Source organism: Mus caroli, chromosome 9, assembly GCF_900094665.2.
Source record: "Mus caroli chromosome 9, CAROLI_EIJ_v1.1, whole genome shotgun sequence".
NCBI classification, from domain to species: domain Eukaryota; kingdom Metazoa; phylum Chordata; class Mammalia; order Rodentia; family Muridae; genus Mus; species Mus caroli.
Window position 1 is genome coordinate 102,351,330 of NC_034578.1, and position 20,618 is coordinate 102,371,947.

The 20,618-nt window shown below is 40.1% G+C and overlaps 1 protein-coding gene across 1 annotated transcript in view; it reads right to left on the reverse strand.

Moving 5' to 3' along the window:
* Dock3 (dedicator of cytokinesis 3) overlaps nucleotides 1-20,618 on the reverse strand; it is a 285,914-nt gene that overhangs the window by 81,076 nt on the left and 184,220 nt on the right. The window contains exons 18-24 of the mRNA XM_021171370.2: nucleotides 19,970-20,141; nucleotides 19,546-19,643; nucleotides 17,511-17,594; nucleotides 15,860-15,960; nucleotides 12,477-12,558; nucleotides 5,457-5,627; nucleotides 1,270-1,462 (exon numbers count right to left, since the gene is read on the reverse strand). Of these exons, the coding sequence (XP_021027029.1) occupies nucleotides 1,270-1,462; nucleotides 5,457-5,627; nucleotides 12,477-12,558; nucleotides 15,860-15,960; nucleotides 17,511-17,594; nucleotides 19,546-19,643; nucleotides 19,970-20,141 (901 nt within the window). The remainder of the gene's footprint in view (nucleotides 1-1,269; nucleotides 1,463-5,456; nucleotides 5,628-12,476; nucleotides 12,559-15,859; nucleotides 15,961-17,510; nucleotides 17,595-19,545; nucleotides 19,644-19,969; nucleotides 20,142-20,618) is intronic.

Here is a 20,618-nt window from a genome sequence, read left to right on the forward strand (position 1 = left end):
TATATCTCTATCTCTATCTCTATCTCTATCTCTATCTCTCTCTCTCTCTCTCTCTCTCTCTCTCTCTCTCTCTCTCTCTCTCTCTCTCTATCTATCTATATCTGACTGGTGAGCCAAAGAAATAAGCAAGCACAGATTTTCCCAGATCCCCTTTCAGGGTCTTTTTAACTGTTGGTTTATCCTTGTCTTCTTTGACTGGACTTTTCTTTTGTCCTCTCTCCTTCCCTTTGTCCTCTCATCTGACTAGTGTTGAGACAGGACTCCATAGCCAGTATATGGCTGTACCTATGCCTGGAGACCAAGGGCCACCAACTACATATTGTATGTTTATGTCCCTATTGAATTCACACATCAAAACCTAATCCCCAGTGTGACAGCATTTGAAGTGGATAACTTCCTATGATAAAGTCATGAGAAACTTATCCTCATTAATGAAATTAGTACCCCACCTCCTCTTGAGACAGGGTCTCACTGAATAGGTTTGCCTGGCCTGGAACTTATTATGCAGATTATGGTGGTCTTGACTGCACAGAGATTTGCCCGTCTCTGCCTCCTAAGTGCTGAAATTAGAAGTGTGTGCCACCTCACCTGACTGAGACTAATGGCCCTTTAAAAGATATTTCAGAGAGTTTTATTGCTCTTTCTGCTAGATGATAAAACAGAGAAGAGAGATATCTATGAAACAGGAAGTAGATTCAACTAGATATCAAACCTACTTGTACCTTGATCCTGGACTTTCAAATCTTTAGAACTGAAAAAATTAAGTATTTGTGCTTTTTTGTTTTGTTCGTTGAGACAGGGTTCCATGTAAGCCAGGATAACTGCAAACTTCCTATGGAGCCAAGGACAGCTTTTATTTTTCATATGCTGAGTTACAGGCATGTGTCCTACTTAGGTATATATATGACAAAGTCTTACTATGTAGCTCAGGCTGGCTGGTAACTTACAGAGATCCACCTGCTATCATACCCATGCTATTCACTGTTTTAAAGCCATCTAGCTTATGGAATTTCACCGTCACAGCATGAACACCAACACAGCACCTTATGAGCTTGCCCTAAGGTGTGGGCTCCTAAGAGTAAATTGTGAGAATGGCAATCAGGCCTAAATCTTGGCTGAATTTCTCATATAGTTTACTAAAATCATTACACTTTCAGGATCTGATTTCTTAAATTATGGTTGTTAAACTGATACTTTGAGCTGTTTAAACTTTGGCTACTACCCAGGAAGGGAAAAAAATAAAATCTGACTCTTTTTAACTTAATTTACCTGAAAATGAAAATAGGCGACTATCCACTGTCCTGGCAATGGACTGCAGCTTCACCACATCCATTGACTGCCCGATGTGCACAGTGCTAGGCATGCTTCCCAGTGTGCCTCTCACAAACTCTGCTACCTCTTGCACAGTAAACATCTGTAGCAGCTCATCGAAGATGGTGGGGAAGGAATTGAGTAGTGCAGCCTGTGGGAGCAAGCAAAGCAAGAGTCTGGCTTGTGCTTAGCTTGTAGGTTCAAAGGTGTGAGTGTGAAAGAGCTTCAAAAGGCATTGCAGCAGCCCTGCCTTGAGAGGCATCTTCCCTGGCCCTAGACTCTACTCAGCCCTATAGGACTCTGAAGAGCATGGGGAAAGGAAATTCAAAACTAAAACAAGGAATCTTTAGTAGGGCTCAGGCCACTGAAACGTTCATAACTTGCTCAGGAATTTGTAGGCAAAAGAAGGAAGTACAAGGAGAAATTTACACAATGTAGCTTAAGAGAAATAGCTATTTTTCTTCATAAAATGGATTTAAAGTTTTTAGTTTATGACTAAACTCTTGACTTTTCAATGTTGGTTCCCGACACAAGCCTGCGACCTCCAAGAAAGGGAAAAGTAGGGAAATGCTGAGTGCCTTCAAGCAGAACGAGCGAGACTCCATTCATAGCAGGAACCCAGTTTCAAGAATGGGATAAGTTTCCAGGGATAGTGATATCTATATATAATCATGTAACCTGAAGAATATGTGTATTATTTTCTCATATGTGATTCTCTGGCAGTCTGTGACGTATACATTCAGAAGTATGAGAAACATATGGGTTCATTCCGTTATAAACTCTTGAGGACCACTGATAATGCAGACTAAGAATTCAGAGACTCAGATGGCTCAAACATGGAGGAGAGAAGGGAGGAAAAGGGTGAAGGGAGGGAAAGGGAGAGGGAGAGAGAAAAAACATATGTGCCCTTAGACTTCTAGATCTGAGCCCTGGAAGGAAGATGTGGTCTCTTGAGGAAAACATAATCATGTATTTTAATGAAGTGGGGAAGCACGATGGCATTAGTAGTCTTATTTATTTAAATTACATTTATGTATTCATGCAGTGGGGAGCACATGCCCATGTGGAAGTCAGAGGACAACTTAGGGGAGCTGGTTCTCTCATTCTACCACGTGGGACCCGAAGATCAAACTCAGGCCATCAGGGCTGGCATCATGAGCCTTTGCCTGCTGAGCCATCTTGCTGCCCAAACTGATAATATTGATCCATAACTTTGGAGAGGCAGAACACTATAGGAGGAAAATAATAGATTTTTATATTAGACCCATATGAGTTCAAATTCCAGCTTTAAGCCAGGTGTGATGTTTCATATCTGTAATTTTAGCTGTTCAGGAGGTTGAGGTAGGAGGGGGCAACTTTAAGACCAGCCTGGAAGACACAACAAAACTCAATGTAAATAAATATTCAGTTTTGTCATTTGCCTGCAATATGTTTGATGAGTTGCTCTAATCCTTGGTTTTTCACCTGTAAAATGGGGATAATGCTATTCTTGGCATATGGGAAAAATTAGGTGCACTGATTCAAGTAGAGTGGTTAGAACACAACAGATCTTCAATAAATGCTATGTTATTGCCAATTTGTCAAAGTCTAGGATCACCTGGGAGATGGGTCTCTAGTCATGCCTGTGAGAGATCATCTTAATTCTGTTAATGGACATGGGATTAATTAATCAATTAATCTTTATTGTGCACAGGACTGTTTCCTGAGGAGGGGATGGATCCTGGATTGCATAAATAAAGAGAACTGAGCAACACTTTGCATTCACCGCTCACTGCTCCCTGACTGGGTATATCATGTGACCAGATGCTTCAATCTCCTGTCTCCTCGACTTCCACTATGATGAACTGCACCTTTAACTAACGAGCAGGATAATCTCCTTCTCCTTTAAGTTGCTACTGTGATATTTTACCACAGCAGTAAGAAGCTAAGCTAAGCTGTCTTTTATTTTCTTCCAGTATTTATTGAAAGCACATTGAGGGAAACTTCTTGTACTTCTTAGTCTTCTTATACCACTAATACAAACAATATTTTAAAAGGGAAATAGAGTGGCACCTTAAGAACAGAAGGTAAAATCTCCCTTTATCTCACTAGCAAGTGAGCTGGGGTTAGGAGAGGATGTCTCCTTAAATGATTTATCAGGTAGTAGATAATGGTGCAGTGAGTGAAAATTTATGCCATGGGAAAAGCCTGTATTACTGTCCTTTATGTTAAAGCCAGACTAAAGTGTAAAACTCGTATGAATTATTTCTTCAGGTTAACACTTCCATGAAATATCAGGGAAATTGTTTTACAGTCAAAACCAGCACACAACATATAAGCAATTCAGATACAAAAGACAAAATGGGTGGAGGTGAGTATGTCTTACTCAGTACTAACACTGACTTCTTGCCCCAGGACAGAAAGACACACTCTTCCAACTCTGATAGTCATGATTAAAGATGAAAAGTCTAATTGGACAATACATTTTCCAAGAGTTCTGAAACTCATGAAACATAAGCTTGGCAGCAAAGAATAAGATGTGAGCCCTGAACATATCTAAGCTGACACCACGTTTACCAGGCAGGTCTAAGCCATCTGTCCTGATGTAATAGGAATACCACTGTTGTACAAAAGCATTGCCAAATACCCAGAAAGACTATCTACTCTGCTCTGCTAGCTACTTTCAGTCTCCCTGTAACTATTTTTTGGCTGGGGAAAGAAGCAGTAGGCATCCTTGGCGCCTATTAGACTGCAGCAAAGTTAGGGAGATATCAACGAGTTTCTTGAGGTACTTCTGTGAGATCATGGGAGGAGCTTCCTTGGAGCGGCTCTTGAAAGCCTTGAGGACTCTTTTATGGCATGCAGCTCCCAAAGATCAACCAGTCTTTAGGCAAGGAACCTAAAGGCAATTCCTGGGCATCAAGAGACAATAGAGAGGCAAGTGAAAGACAAAAAAACAAAAATGAAAGCAAACAAACAAAAAACCCCCACACATAGTATTGTAAACTAAACTGAGATAGGGTTTGAATATACACTTTCACTACTACCACACAGTAACAGCCATAACGGAGCGGGTAGACATAAAGCTGCTCATCTCTGACACATTTGGGCATAATTAGCTTCAAGATGTCAAAGAATTATAATCCATGAGATAAATGTGTACTGATGTGATAAGGGAAAATAATACCTATGTGGATGGAGTAATGAATATATGATTTATTATAGCTTAAGTTGGCTTGGTAAAGGTAATAGACTAGCTAGTTAGGAAACTTTGATATGAAAAAGAAAATTTCTTTTGAATACTGATATTCCTAGCAGAATCTACCTCTAATTCTTAGTCGATGCATTCAATTATTCCCATTAGCTTTCAATCTATCCCATTCTTAACATCTGTAATAGACAAGTTATAATAAAAATAAACTAGGAAATAAAGTGCCCTATATACTTTAAATATTCCCTATGAATATGATATTCATAACTATAATAATGATAAGTAAGAAATTTGGTCTAAAGAGAATTCATAATAACAAGTTTCCGCTGCTTTCCTAGTATCCAGCCACTAGACTCTTTCATACCTCATAGCTGAAGCAAGGAAAGGGCAGCATTCTCTCTACCACACATTTACTTGCAAATCACCTCTTTCCCAACACAAAAATCTTGTCACCATTTCTTCACTTCTGGAAATCAGGACAAAGAAATCACCTGCCCTGACAAAGAATCCCAGCAGCAGCAGTTCCTCCACACAGTAGCTGTGGATGTCTGCTCCAGAATGTGACTGGTAATAGTAAGGCATGGGTGGAGGAGGGTCTAGGGGGTCCAACCCTACTACTAAACTACTTGCTACTAATAGCTTCAGAGAAGAGGGGAAGTCACTGTCTTCAGTTGTGTACTCCACCAGGCAGTGACAGACAGTTCCAATTCAATGTCACACAGATGATCAGGATTAAACTAAATGGGCCACAAAACCAAAATAAAGTCAAGAATCTTGGAAAAGGACTGGTAGGGAAGAGTTGTTAAGAATGGAAAGAAGATAAAAGAGGGTTAGGGAAAGCAATCAGAAGTTATATGTGAAATTGTCAAAGAAATAATTTAATTTAGAGAATCCCCCAAACAACACAACACAAGAGTAGCAATAAACCTCACACCATTTCGCACAGTTCACAGACCTGAGTGAAGAGGAGTGTTTCTGAGTTCCTACTGTCCAGACTCAGCACAAACCGGATGGACTGGAAAAGTTCCTGGATGCTAGACCGGAACTGCTCCTCTTCCATCCCACATGTGGCTCTCGAATACAGGATTCGTGACTGCACAATGAACTTGAAAAGGTACTCCAAGGCCTAGAAATGTGGGAGGAAAAGTAATGGAGAGGCATTGAAGATGGTCAGAAACTCACATAACAGGAATGTAAGTGCAAACAAAACAAACAAAAACCAAACCCAAACAAACAACAACAAAACCCCAACACCAACCAATCCCCTCAAAACCAAACCAAACCAAACAAAATCAGGTGAAGGTGATTCCAACTAGGAATAGGCACTTTATTTTTAATAATCCTTCTTTGGAATTGAACCAGGTTCTCTGCAGGAGCAGCCAGTGCTCTTAACTACTGAGCCATCTCTCTAGCCCCTTTATTATTTTTTTAAGGAGAGAAAATGCAAAACCCCAAATATAGTTTAACTACTTTTTTTTCTTTCTTTTTTAAAGTGGGGTCTTGCTGTATGTCCTAGGCTTGCCTCAAACTCACAAGTCACCTGCAAATCCCCTGGAGTGCTGGGATTACAGGCATATGCCAACACTCCTGGCATAACTACTCTTGAGTTTATTCTAAGAAGGTGTGGTGGCTTGAATATGCTTGGCCCATGGGAAGTGGCACTATTAGGAGGTGTGGCCGTGCTGGAGGAAATTGTGTCACTGTATAGGTGGGCTTTGAGAGTTCCTAGTGCTCAAGCTCCACCCCATATAGAGGGACCCTCCTCCTGGCTGCCTGTGGACAGTAATCTCCTGGATGCCTTCTGATCAAGATGTAGATCTCTCAGCTCCTTCTCCAGAACCATGTCTACCCAGATGATGCCACATTTCCCACCATGATGATAATGGACTGAAACTGTAAGCCAGCCCCAATTAAATGCTGTCTTTCATAAAAGTTGGTCATGGTGTCTCTTCACTGCAATAGAAACCCTAACTAAGATAGAAGAGAAGGACGTTTAAGGAATCTGCTGCAACCTTACATTATAGGTGGGGTCTGAAATAGGGACTTCTACCTTATAGAAGGTCAAAGAAATCTGGAGTAGTCCTAGGTTATACAGCAGCTAGTATGCCTGACACATACAGTTCCTTCCAGCCACAACATTTGCCATTAACAGTTTATGAGTAACACAGAAGACAGTGTTCTCAAAAAAATGGCTTAAGATCAAAATATGATTATGATGGAGTAATTCTCCTTTAAGAGAATAGACTCAAGTCCCAAGACTGTTTTCTAATTAAACAAATGCTATATTATCTCAGATAATAGAAAGGTTAAACAGTGGATAAAGAAAAAAAAAAAAAGCAAAACCCATTTACTTGCAGCACACAGAAGAAAACAGCTCTTAGTGTCTTTTTAGAATCTGCCTGTCAGGTTTAGTGCAGAAAATTCAGTTTGTATAGGTGACTTTTAGTTTAGGAAAATGGCTGTTCTCTGATCTCTACATACACATTCCACGCACATTCCAAATAATTACACAAATGTAACTTAAGTCAGACAAGGACTTGCTTCCTTTCCTTATGTATTGGTCATTGTCACAGACGGAGCTACCCGATGCCATGCCTACTCTGCCATGGTGAGCAGGATTCCCCTGAGCTATTAGTTAAATTTTAATAGGGTATTTGACCACACCAATGAAAAAGTAACAAAAACAGTGGCCTCATACAGTGCGTGAGCCCTGCTCCAGCAGCCTTTCAACATCTAGTGATCAGAGAGCCTGAAAAGTCCCTTAATTTATAAATCCAGCTAGATACTTGCAAGCTATATTGTTCTGGTATATCTACATTTTAGTAATTCTTCATGCCTGTGCAGCAGAAAATACAAAATACCAATTTGATATTTTCTCAAAAAATTTATATTCTTAGGGTAGCCCATTAAATGTTTTACTGTCAGATGCCTAACCCCAGGAGGCAAGTGATTATGTGGAACATGGCAAACAGATGAAACTTTAAAAAAAAAAATGAAACCATTGGATATCTACTATGTTATATCTAGTTATATATTATATATATTTTGAATTTCAAAAAGAAAATATCTTATCACTGCTACCTGTTTACTTTTCAGTCAGAAATGTCGACTGTAAGAGATGCACTCAAAATGGCAGAGTCTAATAGTAAAGCTGCCAGCAGTTGTCACAGATGATGGGTTAGTTCTCTTACTAAGTTCTATGATATAAAATAGTGCACAAAGGAACACAGGATGGTGTCAAAAAGGTCCTGTGCAACCTGGACAGAGGTAAGAAAAACAAGCCCACTTTAAATCTATTACTACCTGATTTCCCACTTTCTCACTCCTGATAACCAGCTTCCTACCTCTGAGATCACAAGATAGAGTGTGTAAGTGAAGGGTACATCTTAGGGTATTTGTTTAAGGTTCAACAGGCTGTTCCCAATCTTGTTTGGAGAAAATGAAGCATCAGCCGAGGCTAAAGCAGATACCCTGTACTCATTTTACTCAATAAATATGAAAGGAGAGAAGACTGTGAACATTTTTACAACTTTTCTCTCTGTGTGTGTAGAGGTAATGTGTGTGTGATGTATATACACACCTGTGTGCATGTGTAGAGGCTAGAGACAAGGTCTCTCATAGAAACTGGAGGGAGGCTGGCAGCAGAAAATCCCCAGTGGTCCTCACTTCTGCCTCCTGCAGAATTAGGCTTATAGGTACACTTGTGGCCAAGTCAAGCTTCCTGCACGCTAGGTCCTCATGCTTGCATAGAGAGAGCTCAGGTCCACTGAGAAATCTCTCCATCCTCTACCACAACTGCTTTATCAACAAGAAGGTTCACTGTACCCATTTCCTACCTGCTAAGGAAGTGATGCAGTGCTCAGTAGTGGAAAGTATGCCATATTTGTGGAACCCCTTGTCAACAAGATACTTGTTCAGTCATTTTATTGTCACTCTACTCACATTAACTTGGGAATGGAAACATCTTAAATGTCCTTCAGCTGATGAATGGATAATGAAAATGTGGCGCATACACACAATGGAATACTATTGAGCTATAAAGAATAATGAAATTTGCAGGTACATAGATGGAACTAGAAGATATACCATGTGAGGTAACCCAGACTCAGAAAGACGGAGACCTAATTCTGAATATTTAGATATTAGTATGTAACTTGGGAGTAACCAAAAACCAGGAAAAACAAATTATGAGGGGATGACTTCTTATAAATGCTTTCTTTTATAAGAACTGCTTGGCCATGGTCTCTTCACAGCAAAGGGTAATATAATAGGACACTGATGGTATGAAAGAGAAATGGGAAAAATGGGAAAGGAGACTTTAACTGCAGAGGAGCAGGGAGGAAAGATGAATAACAATAAGGACATTTGCCAATGTGTAACTTTATTTTGTGGTTACTTAAACAGATACAGACACACACATGCATGCATGTGTGTGGTTTGTGCCTCCCAGCATGTGTGTTTAATAGTTATGCCATGTGGTGATTTGAATAAGAATGGCTCCTATGGGCTCATATATTTGAATGCTTAGTCACCAGGCAGTAGCACTAGTTAGAAGGATTAGGAGGTATGGCCATGTTGAAGGAAGTGTGTCACTTGGAGAGGACACTGAGGTTTCAAAAGCCAATGCCAAGCCCAGTCTCCCTCCCCTCCCCTCCCCTCCCCTCTCCTCTCCTCTCCTCTCTTCCCTCACCTACCCCCCATCTCTCATCACAGTGATATTGGACTAAACCTCTGAAACTGCAAGCAAGCATCCAATTAAATGCTTCCTTTTATAAGAGTTGCCGTGGTCATGGCCTTTTCCCAGCAACAGAAAAGGGACTAAGACATCCCACATGGGGTAATAATGCTCTCCCCCACAACCATTAACTAGCCAGTAAAACCTCCAATGTCAGGCATGGGAAATGCCCCTTCAAGTTGTAGGTAAGAAAATCCAAGAAACTCTCAAAACAGTATAGGCTATTGCCACTGGCCTTGGCTACCTCCCAGAATGTGAAGGTAAGACTGTTGCTGAAGACACTACAAACTTCAGACAACAGAATTGAAAGCACAAGCTGGAATTGACCTGGAAGCTATCTTCTTGAGACTAACCCTCATAGGTGCTCTGTAATCTCTAAAAGAAGAAAAGCAATCGATGGTCTCATCCAACTTAAAAGCCTACAAACCACAACTATGACTAGCCCAGCAAAATATTCCCATTGGTGCAAAGTGGTCCTTCTACCTGAGAAGCAACCAACAGCTGTTTAATTAGACTTACGGCCCATTCAATAGGGGGTAGGTCATTCATGCTCAGTTCGTGTGGTGTAAGTAGATTTGCCCTCCATAGACACATATATGTTTGAATGTTTGGTTCACGAGGAGGAGTGCTATAAAAAGTTGTAGCCTTTTTGGAATAAGTGTGGCCTTGTTGAAAAAAGTGTGTCACTGTTGGGGTGGACTTTGAGGTCTCCAAGTGCTCAAGTTCCACCCAGTATGATCCAGACTCTCCTCCTGGCTGCTTGTAGAAGACAGTCTCCTCCTGGCTGCTTTGAGATCAAGATGTAGAACTTTCAACTCTTCTAGCTCCGTGTCTGCCAAGAAACTGTCATGTTTTCCACCACGATGATCATGAACTGGACCTCTGAAACTACAAGCTAGCTCCATAAAATGGTTTTCTTATAAGAATTGCCCTGATTGGTCATGGTGTCTCTTTATAGCAATGAAAACCCTTACTAAGACATAGTATAAACATAACCAAATGGCTAGACAGGTCATAGACCTTAAAGGAGAACCAATTACTGTCACTTTCCTAGACCAGTATAATTTCTAACGGTTTTCTAAATGTCTTTATTCTTACAGATAAATACAGCTTTGCCCTTCATCAAAGAGGCTTCTTTTTTTCCTTTTGCACTAGATAGGGATTATTACAGAAATTCTTAGCTGATAAAAATTCAAAGAACAACTGACTGTGGGGTGCACAACCCCAACTAATAAACCTATAATACAGTCCCCACACAACAGACTCAGGGCATATCGCCGAAGAGGGGCAAGAAGATTGTAAACCAGAGGACCAGGCTTTGTGCTCTGAGTTAGTGGCTTCTAGCCAAGACTGAGCAGATGCACCCACAAAATCTTAACAATATGGATTCCTAAACAAGACCTGCATAATAACATGTTAATGGGGAAATCTCCAAATTTTCTACAGCACCATTAATTCATTAATTAAATTACTAGTTAATTAATGGGTTGCATTTAGCAACTTTTAGGAGATAAGCAGGTCTTATGTATGCTTTTAGCACCCAGGAGAAACAGTAACTATTAGTGAACATTTATATAAAGAAGGAAAAAGAATCTTATAGTTCCAGGTGTTTAAAGCATGTTCAGAGTCAAGCAAAGTAAAAAGAGACCTGTGACTTTAATTCTACCCATGTCCTTTGTTACATGGCACCATGTAAGCAAGAAGAACAATACATGACAGGGGGCCTTCACTTAGTGTAGATATAGGGGATTAAAAGACAGGAACAAAAGAACAACCTTGATACCATTCTCCTTTTATGACTATGTAGAAAGGGTGGGAAACATAATTAAAAAGCAACTTTATGGAAAGATAATCCAAGTACAAGACAAGACAGGGACAGATACAGAAAGAAAGATACTTGCTTTAAGGGCATTTCTAGAAGACACGAAAGCTTTCTTGAAAACATTTTTAAAAAGGACTTAATTGCTCTTCTATGGTTCTTTATTGTATATAGAGTAGCTATGAGAAGGAATAAACAGACTGGAGTTGACTCAAAGTGAGGATTGTCTTACTACCTGGAGCTACCCAGCAATGAAAAACAAGAGATGGCCATAAAGAACTGCAGGAATGGAAATGGAGAGGAGCCTGAGGGAAAAAGAGGTCTAGTGACAGGCCCAAAGTGGAATCTAGCTCAAGGGGAGGTACCAAGGCCCAACACTATTACTGAGGCTATGGAACGCTTACAAAAACGGACCTATCATGAGCGAACTCTGGAAGACCCAACAAGCAGCTGAAAGAGTCAGGTGCAGATATTTGCACCCAACCAATGGACAGAAGCTGCTGACCCTTATGGCTGAATTAGGGAAAGGCAAGAAGAAGCTGAGGAGGATGCGGACTCTGTAGGAGGACCAGCAGTCTCAATTAACCTGGATCTCAGTGATCACTCAAACACTGGATCACCAACCAGGCAGCATAGACCAGCTGATACGAGGCCCCCAACACATATACAGCAGAGGACTGCCATGTCTGGGTTCAGTGAAAGGAGATGCAACTAACCCTCAAGAGACTGGGGGTCCCAGGGAGTTTAGAGGTCTGGCTGGGTGGGGAGTAGGGGGTGGGGACATCATCATGGAGACAGGGAGTGGGGAGGAGGTATGGGATGTGAAACAGTTGGAGGGTGGACTGGGAGGGGGAATAAAATCTGGAATGTGAAAAAATAAATTAAAAAAAAAAAAAGAAAAAAACCCTGCACTGTCAGTGACCCTCTTCAAGCCAAAATGAAGACATTATACTACAGAAGACTCTGGATTCTTCTTAAGGCCAACCAGCTTCATAGGGTGTGCCTATCCACTTCTCTCTTTCTATTTAACACAGTTGCACAAAATAATACTTAATAACCACCAAAGAAGGAAATGGTATTGAATCTTAATTCTAATCAATGTTGCTACCAGTATTAGCTTATAAGGAATATCAATACTTGGGCCAGTGGGAGGGCAAAATAATACTACTGGCAGCAATGAGGCAGAGGAGAATGGCCAGGATTCATGTGCACTTCCCACTTCCAGGTAAAATGATCAGAGGTAACAATCAGCTGTGCTCTTCTTCAGCACAACCAAGGGGAGGGAAGGAGATGACGTGGATGAAGGCATTCATTCCTGAGAGTAGCCAGCACACTACAGTTGTCTTGAGCTCTATACCAATGATAATACTCAAACAACTGCAGGAATGGTCCCCTTACATATGGCAAGCTCAAGACATTACCCGCATGGCTTCCTGAATGTGGTCCTGTCGAATCAGTTCTGCTGAGCAGTCCATGTACCACTTCAAACAGCGGATGAGCTCCCTGAAAAGAGAATATTTATAGAAATTCCATTTTAATCAAAAGGCAATGAAGTTGTAAACATGTATTTAGTCATTGCAGCTGTGGGATTCTCATATTACATGAGAGAGATACATTCTCCTTCCATAAGGAGCTTCAGGATTTTACCAGCAACCACAATCACAGATTCCCACTCTCTTTTTTTCCCAAAACTTAGATTGTACTATGTATTTTGATTTGTCTTAAGTTGCAACATCTCCAGAACATACAACACTAACTAACAGACTGAATAAAAGTGTGCAGTTTTAAATGTCAATCCATTCCACACCTCCTTTCCCGAGGTCCAAGACACCTGAGAGAAATGAGTTTACTGGGTCAGAAGTATTACAATTTTAAGAAGAGAAGAATCAGCAGGTTTGTGTGAAGGAACTGAAACACATTACCCTTCAGAATAAGCTGTATTAGGAGACAGATGCCACAACTTAAGCGTTCAGATCTTTAAGTGGGAAAGCATTCAAGTGTATGGGAGGACAGGGGCGGGGGCTGGGGGTGTCTGAGTCTGCTAGGTTTCAAGAGCAAGTGGAGAAGTTTTATAGTTTTTGGCCTACCCTGTGTGACTTCTGACATAGAGGCAGGCACTAGGTAAAATCATAGTGTCCTTAGGAGCAGAAAGAAGGGTTTCTTCTAATGGTCACAGAAGGTGTCTGTCAGTTCTTTGTTTTTAGGGACAGGCTACAGAAGGGATGTGGCTTGACTTCCTGGGCTGCCACATCTAATCTCTTAAGGTACCATATTTTAAAGAGGCAGGTCTGCCATCTAACAGGAAGTTATCCACAATACACATTTATATGGCAAGACATTACAGAGGTAAAGGGTATAAGCTATGTGGACAACTAGTATGCAGTTTTGTGTTCTTAGATATGTATTTAATCCCCATGTGCCTTATTCTCTTCACCTGACATATGGAGGAAATAACAGTACATCTCAAAGCTACTGTTGAAAACCAAGATGACACATGAAGCACTTAAGTGTCTACTCTCCAAAGTGCCACCCAAGCAGCAGAGTTCTGGGAGACAGGACCACTGTCAAGAATTATTTTTGGTTGTAAAATTATGCTAATTTCATAAAATGGCAATACCATTCATTCAATGGTCTTAGCTAATTTGATTCACATGAAGTACCTTTTTGGTTTTTTTTTATCTTTATTTGGTATGCTATGTTAGCTTCTCATATTTCTCATACAAGTAAGACAATTTCAGTAGTTCTACATCAGTTTTTAGAAGAAGTACAGCAACTATGTAATAAAGCATTATTACACAGCTCACACTGTATTTATTGGTGACTGACTGGCAGCTACTCTAAGATGAGGAAAAAGGAAAGGATTCTTATCTTTAACATCTACCTTTAGCAGTTGTACCTAGAGCACTAACGTATGAAAAAATAATTTAAAGGTATTCAAATCTGAAGTGAAGAAGCAAAAATATCTGTTTTCATATCTCATATATGTTCACTTCTTCTTGCTCTACTAGTAGTCATGATAATGAGAGTGTGTGTGTGGGTCACTGAAGATCTCAGAACAAAATTCTTAAAAAAACAAAAACAGGAACAAAATTGTTAGAACAAGATAGCTGGAAAGATGCCCGAAGGGGAGCAGAGAGTAGAACACGCGGTTAAATGTGAATAGAGAGGGAAAAATACTGGGCTAGTAAGGTTTAAGTAGAGAGGGGGATGGGGGAAGTTTAACTAAAAGTAAGACTATATGGAATTATGTGGAAACCTAGTACTCTATAAGCTAATTAAAACTATTTTTAAAAAGGAATTTTAATGGAGTTTCCTGCACGAGTAGATGTCAATCTCAGAAGCCACAGGCATTCAAAGATCGCAGTACCAGGTGAACCATTTCCTCCCTGGGAGTTGTTGGTCAGGAAGGTCCAGAGACCCCCAAACAACATAGGCTATGGCCATTGCTCTAGTTGGTAAGACCTAATTGTTGAAGGTTGCAGGACATGAGAAATAATGCTGGAACTTAACTAGAAAATCCCTCTCTGCTGCTTGACATACACAGTCCTGGAAGTTTCTCGGCTGGTTGCAGGGGGTTTAAGGTCCAGTAATGGACCTTAAGTGCTATAATGCTAACCTGCCAGACAAGACCATCAGTGTAACAGGGTTGTGAGGTTAACCAACTGTTCCCTAACTGGATTTGGGGCCTGCTCCACAGGAAGGAATTCAAGGTTTGATACTATAAACCTGATTAAAGAAAACACACATGGGTGGGAAGGTCTTATTTCTGTTGTTCTGCTAAATGGACATGGTATCAAACTGCCTTGTAAGTATTTATGTTTATAATCATACACAAGTGCTGCTCTTAACCTTGGTCATATATGCTTCTTTTCAACTGACTGGCACTAAGTGCAGAGACACGTGGCTACAAAGGTCCTGAGAATAGGTGACTTTTGAGTGCTCAACCCTAAACAGGACATCTATATCACCCTCGTTAAGGATCAAAGTCCATAGAAAAAGGGAAGGTAAGAAGAAGAGCCAGATGACAGCAAGACAGGCTGTAAAATGTTATCTTCTGGGCATGCCCTGGGCCACTGAAATAGTAAGCTAACATCACCAGCTGTTGCCTGCACTGGGCATGCACAAGACTGGGGATGTCACAAGGGGTCATGGGCACTGTCCCTCCCAGGAAACTACTAGCTATTGATGGATGGCAGAGAAAAAGAATGTGCCAGGTGGATGCTTGGAATTGAGCCTTAGTCCTCTAGAAGAGCACCTAGTACACTTAAGCACTGAACCAACTCTTTAGCTTCCTATTGTTCAATCTTAAAAAGAAAATTCTCACATATGCTATATCATAAATGAATGATGTAGTAAGTAAAACAAGCTACTAATAAAAGGGTAAATACTTTGACTCTTATATGAAGTACTTAATAGCAGTCAACATTCAAAGGCAATAAGTACAATGTTTTCCAGAAGTTAGGGAGACTATGAAGTTAACTGCTGAATCTTACAGTTTTAGAGATTTTTGGCTTGTGGGATAAAAATAATTTTGGAGATGGAGTTCTGGTAAAGACTGTATAACAATATGCATGGTAAGTTTTAGCTACATGGAATCAAACTTGAAAACAGTTAAGGTAGTACATTTTATATTTAAGTATATACATATATTATAAAATGTGTACAGAATTATATATATAACCATAATTACAAAAGTAAAGTTTAAAAAGTCAGCTAAATAAAATTCTGGCCACCACTGAACTTCTTAAATTTTTGATTTTCTATTCGAATACAAGTTGCAATAATGACACAAAATACAACTTACTTATATGCCAGGGCTCCAGCAAAGTGCTTCTGGATATATGTGTCCATTACAGGTCGGAAGTGGAAGTATTTTATGTCTCGAAGCAGGTTGATAATGAAAACCTGAGACAGACAGACAGAAAGTCACCACAGTTCAATAGAACCTCAGAAAGATCCCTAGGAGGGAACAGATTCATGTTCTTCAAAGAGCAAACTGCTCGTGTTCCCTATGTGAAGCAATCCTAAGATTTCCATTGTCTCTGTGTATGTCTTGTTCTTTCATTCCCCTTACTTTCCAGTCCAGATCTGTACCCTATGTTACCGAGCGTCTCCATTCACAACAGTGACTGGAATAATATGGATCAGGGAGAGATAATACAATACCTGTGTAAGCAGCATAAACACTCAGGTGTCCTCCAAAACTTGGAGAAGACAGTAATTTAATGACCAGAGAAGCAAGAAAGAATAAAAGCCAGAGGAGCAAATTCTATGTGTCCATTCAAGCTTTAGCTTCAATTCCCTATCTCTTAGATTGGAGAACAGAGTCATCTTAAATATACAAGTGTCCTGTGGGAATGCAATATTAAGCAAAGTGTGTCAAACACTGATATCACTATCCATTTTCAGTAAACCAACCTTAGGAGTTGAAATCAAACTCAACTGAACTTGGGTCCTCTGTAAGAGTAGTATGTGCTCTTTAACCATTGAACCATCTCTTTAGCCCTCAAATGTAATTCTTCAAACTTGATCTTGGAGGGATCTGACATTTAGGTTGACTGGTTAGTCTTCCTCTGATGATGATTCTCAGACCCTTTCTATTGAAAACAAATCTGCTAACTCAGTCTAATAAATTGCTTCCTTTAGACTTTCTTTTCAAACACATGATGGGAATGATTAATAAGGAGCCCATGTCCAATAGTGCCTGGATGACCAGGAATTAGAAGGTAGATAGTCTAGAGACCTAGGGTAGAACCAAATACAACTGGCCAAACAAAACCAACCAACCAACCCACCCATCCACCAACCCCAAATGAACTGAGGCTCTGATATATTCACAGATCGGTGTCTAGTCCAGTCAACATCAGAGAGGCTCACTCTGGCAAGTGATGGGAATGAATGTAGAGACCCAGAGGGAAACATTGGGGGGGGGGGATAGAGTGCACATGCCCAGGTCCGTCGTGTCTCTCCCTTTGGAGCTTGGGGAACCCCACTGAAGAAAGGAAAGAAGAATTATGAGAAGCAGAGGGGTCAAGGACACTGGGAGAGCACCACTGGAGAAATCAACTAAGTAGGGCTCATGGGGGTTCTGAGACTGAAATGGCAATTGTGGAGCCTGTGTAGGTCTGTACTAGGTCCTCTGCTATATGTTATAGTTATTGGCTTGGTTTTTTTTTTGGGGGGGGGTTCCTCACAGTAAGAGTGAAGGCTGTCTCTGACTCTCTTCTTGCCGCTCTTGGGACCGTTTTCTGTCCAGCCTTGATGAGAGGGTTTGTGCCTGGTCTTATTGTATCTTGTGCCATGAAAGCCTGGCTCTTTTCTAAGGCTAGAAGAGGGTGGAAGAGTAGATCTGGGGGAAAGGAGAGGTGGGGGGAACTGGGAGGGTTGGAGGGAGGGGAAGCTGTGGTTGGGATGTATTGTGTGAGAGAAAAAAAAAAATTTAGGAAATGACTTACCAGAGACTGAAAAACCAAAAGGCCATATTTTTCTGTATTATCATCCAAAATCACAAAGAGTGTATCTAAGATATCCTGCAGAAACTGTAATAACACAAGAAATAAAGGGTTCATTCATGTGTCAGGATGCATGGTCAAATTTTCATACAGCAATGACTTTAGCCCCCAGTAAACAACAAAACATCTCCAAGAATCTTAAAAGCATGACAAAAACATCTAGTATCTGTCTCTGCCTAGCTAAGGGACAATTAAGTAGACAGGTGGGGCTTTAAATAGATCAAGGACCTTGCCGAAAATCTAAAGTGGCTCTTCGTATTGGGTGAATGCTAAACTTCTAAAGAAAAAGCAATTATAAAAATACAGATAGGATACCTGTTTTGAAATAAAAATATGGTTCTGATACCATATTCATTTTGAGATCACTTTTCTGGGACTAGAAAGAGTTCAGCCATCTTTCACTCTCTACAGTAGCCTAGTTATATGGAGTATATCTGGATGAGGTTATAGCAGATCAGGCCTCATCTAAACAAAGCTATGTTTTGGTTTAAAAATTAGACTCTCAGGAGAAAGAAAAATGCAGCCAATGGGGGTTCTCAATATAGATAAAACTCTGGCAGTGTTGTCTGTTGCTATTTTTTGTTTTTAGTATATGCCCTCCCTCTTTTAAGGCTGCAAAACCAAGACATATAATAGTAAATGACAATGAGTTCTTGGAGTACCTGGAAAACTGAAAACTCTATTATTTTGTCAATCAAAGCATGTAAATGATACAACATTTACAATTTATTTCAAAACAGTATGAGGCAAATTAGGGTTGTTCTATTGCTATTTATGGTAAATCCAAAGTTCTTTCTCTTTCTTCAGTAGAGCTTGGTCTACTATATAGTATTTTCCTGCTGGCCTTGTGCTACTAGAAGTGCTTGGTACAATCTTAAGCTAAAGCCACCTGGGCAGACATGCTACTCAGAGCAGTCTTGAGAACACACCTGGGAAGGACAGTGTCTCGTTCGATGAAACGTATCACAAAGATACATAGAGAAGTCAGCTTTGCTAGAGGGTAGGAAAGTTCCCTAGTATGGACTCTAGGTAAGAAGAAATAAGGCAAAACTAACAGCTACAAATTAATTGACAGTATTCTAGTGTTTATAATCAAAAGCCCAGGTTTGCTTGTGGAAGGCTATAAAGTAAGAAAAACGACAAAGACCTAGAGAGAAGAAAACAAATTCAGGCAGCACAGCCACTGGGACCGACTCTGAGCAGATACTCTTTACTGCTATCCTTTAGTTTAATTTTTTTCTGTGGGAAGTAAAACAAGTCATGAAACAGGGTTTATAGTTTAAATTATAATGTAATTACATGTATTTATAATTATTAATAATTAAAATTATTTTACATGTGACTATAATATATATTACATATAATATTACAAGGCATTACAGGTTACCATGACCATAACAGGAACTAAATCAATTAATCAATCAATCAATCAATCTACTTCTATCTATCTATCAATCTATCTATCCACTTCTATCTATCTATCTGTCTGTCTGTCTATCTATCTATCTATCTATCTATCTATCTATCTATCTATCTATCTATCTGTCTGTTCACTCCAGATGTGATCTATCTATCTATCTATCTATCTATCTATCTATCTATCTATCTATCTATCTATCTATCTATCTATCTGTCTGTTCACTCCAGATGTGAACCCTACAACTAACTCCACAACCATGGACAACTTTGTGAGCTATTATTATTGAGCAACTCTCTATATTTAAAATGAAAAGAAGGGTTCCTATGATATTTTATATATATTATATAATTCCTAAGAGATAATAAACTTTTTCTTTAAAAAATTAAAATAGGAAAGAAACTTTAAAAAAAAGAAAAGAAAAACCTCCCAAATTATTCCTATTAATCCATTATGTATTTGGAGAAATGGTCTTAGAGGCTTACTGGCAGAAATTACAGGGAAGGCCTTCTGCCCATATTCTGCTTCGGAGAGTGTGCTTAGACTAGGTGAGTGGCATACCTTAACAATTTCTTCCCCACTGACATGCCGCAACCGTCCTAATATGTCCATGATCCGGTCTGGGAAGGCCTTCCACTTCAGCAGAGCAAGGAGGTCCACTAGAAAATAAGCCCCCAAAGGAGTTAACTTTATAAAGTTAAGCAAGGCCCAGACTCTTTCAGACAGACAGGGGGATCTAGGAGACAGAACTAGGGGTGACAGAATCTGATAAGGTTTTCTAAGTGCTGAAAAAAAAAAGACAATACATCTGTGCACCGTAGATGGGAACCTCAAACTACACAACCATGGACAACTCTGTGGGTTATTACTGTTGAACAACTCCCTGTTTTGTCATGAAGCAGCAGCTTATCTCCTAGAACATAAAAGCCATGTGGAAGCAGCAACTGGAAGCAATGGAATGTACCTTTTAAGTGCCATTACCTACCATTTTGTGTGAGTTTGGTAGAAGAAAGTTGTGTAGAAATGAAGAAAGACTCTTTGGTGCTACGCTGGAAGATGAGGCTGGAGGGAATATTAGGGCAGCCATTGTAGTCTTCTTTGCAGCAGGGTAGGCCCAGGTAGAGGGCATGGTTGTTAAATGTGCTATTCTCATCACACTGTAGGCAAAGAGAGAGAGCAGAGAGCCTTTCCTAAGCACAAAATATGCAGAAACAAGGGAACTTCTGAGCTAATGCTTATTACTATCTCCCTAAGGTTGCAGGTTCTCTGAGTGCTTTGTTTATAAATTCCCAGAACACAAAAGGATATGTGACCTCTGTCTGACATTTAAGCAACACTGGTTAGCAGCTATGCTATGGCCACTGTGCACAGCATGATCTAAAATGGCAGGACATGAAGCATATTAGTTAAAATGATAACGTCATACAAGAGTTGGTAATTGATTTCTCAGGCCTGCTGGCATTGGCTGTGGGAGAAGGACCCATATACCTAGAGTGGGAAAGCCTGACCACAGCTGTCTCATTGTCACTCACCAGTGTACTATGTCGAAACCTCTGGCCTGACTAATGAAAACCACATAAATGAGATCATAATTGAGAATGATCATGATGGGCTGAGGAAAGGAGATTGGAGGA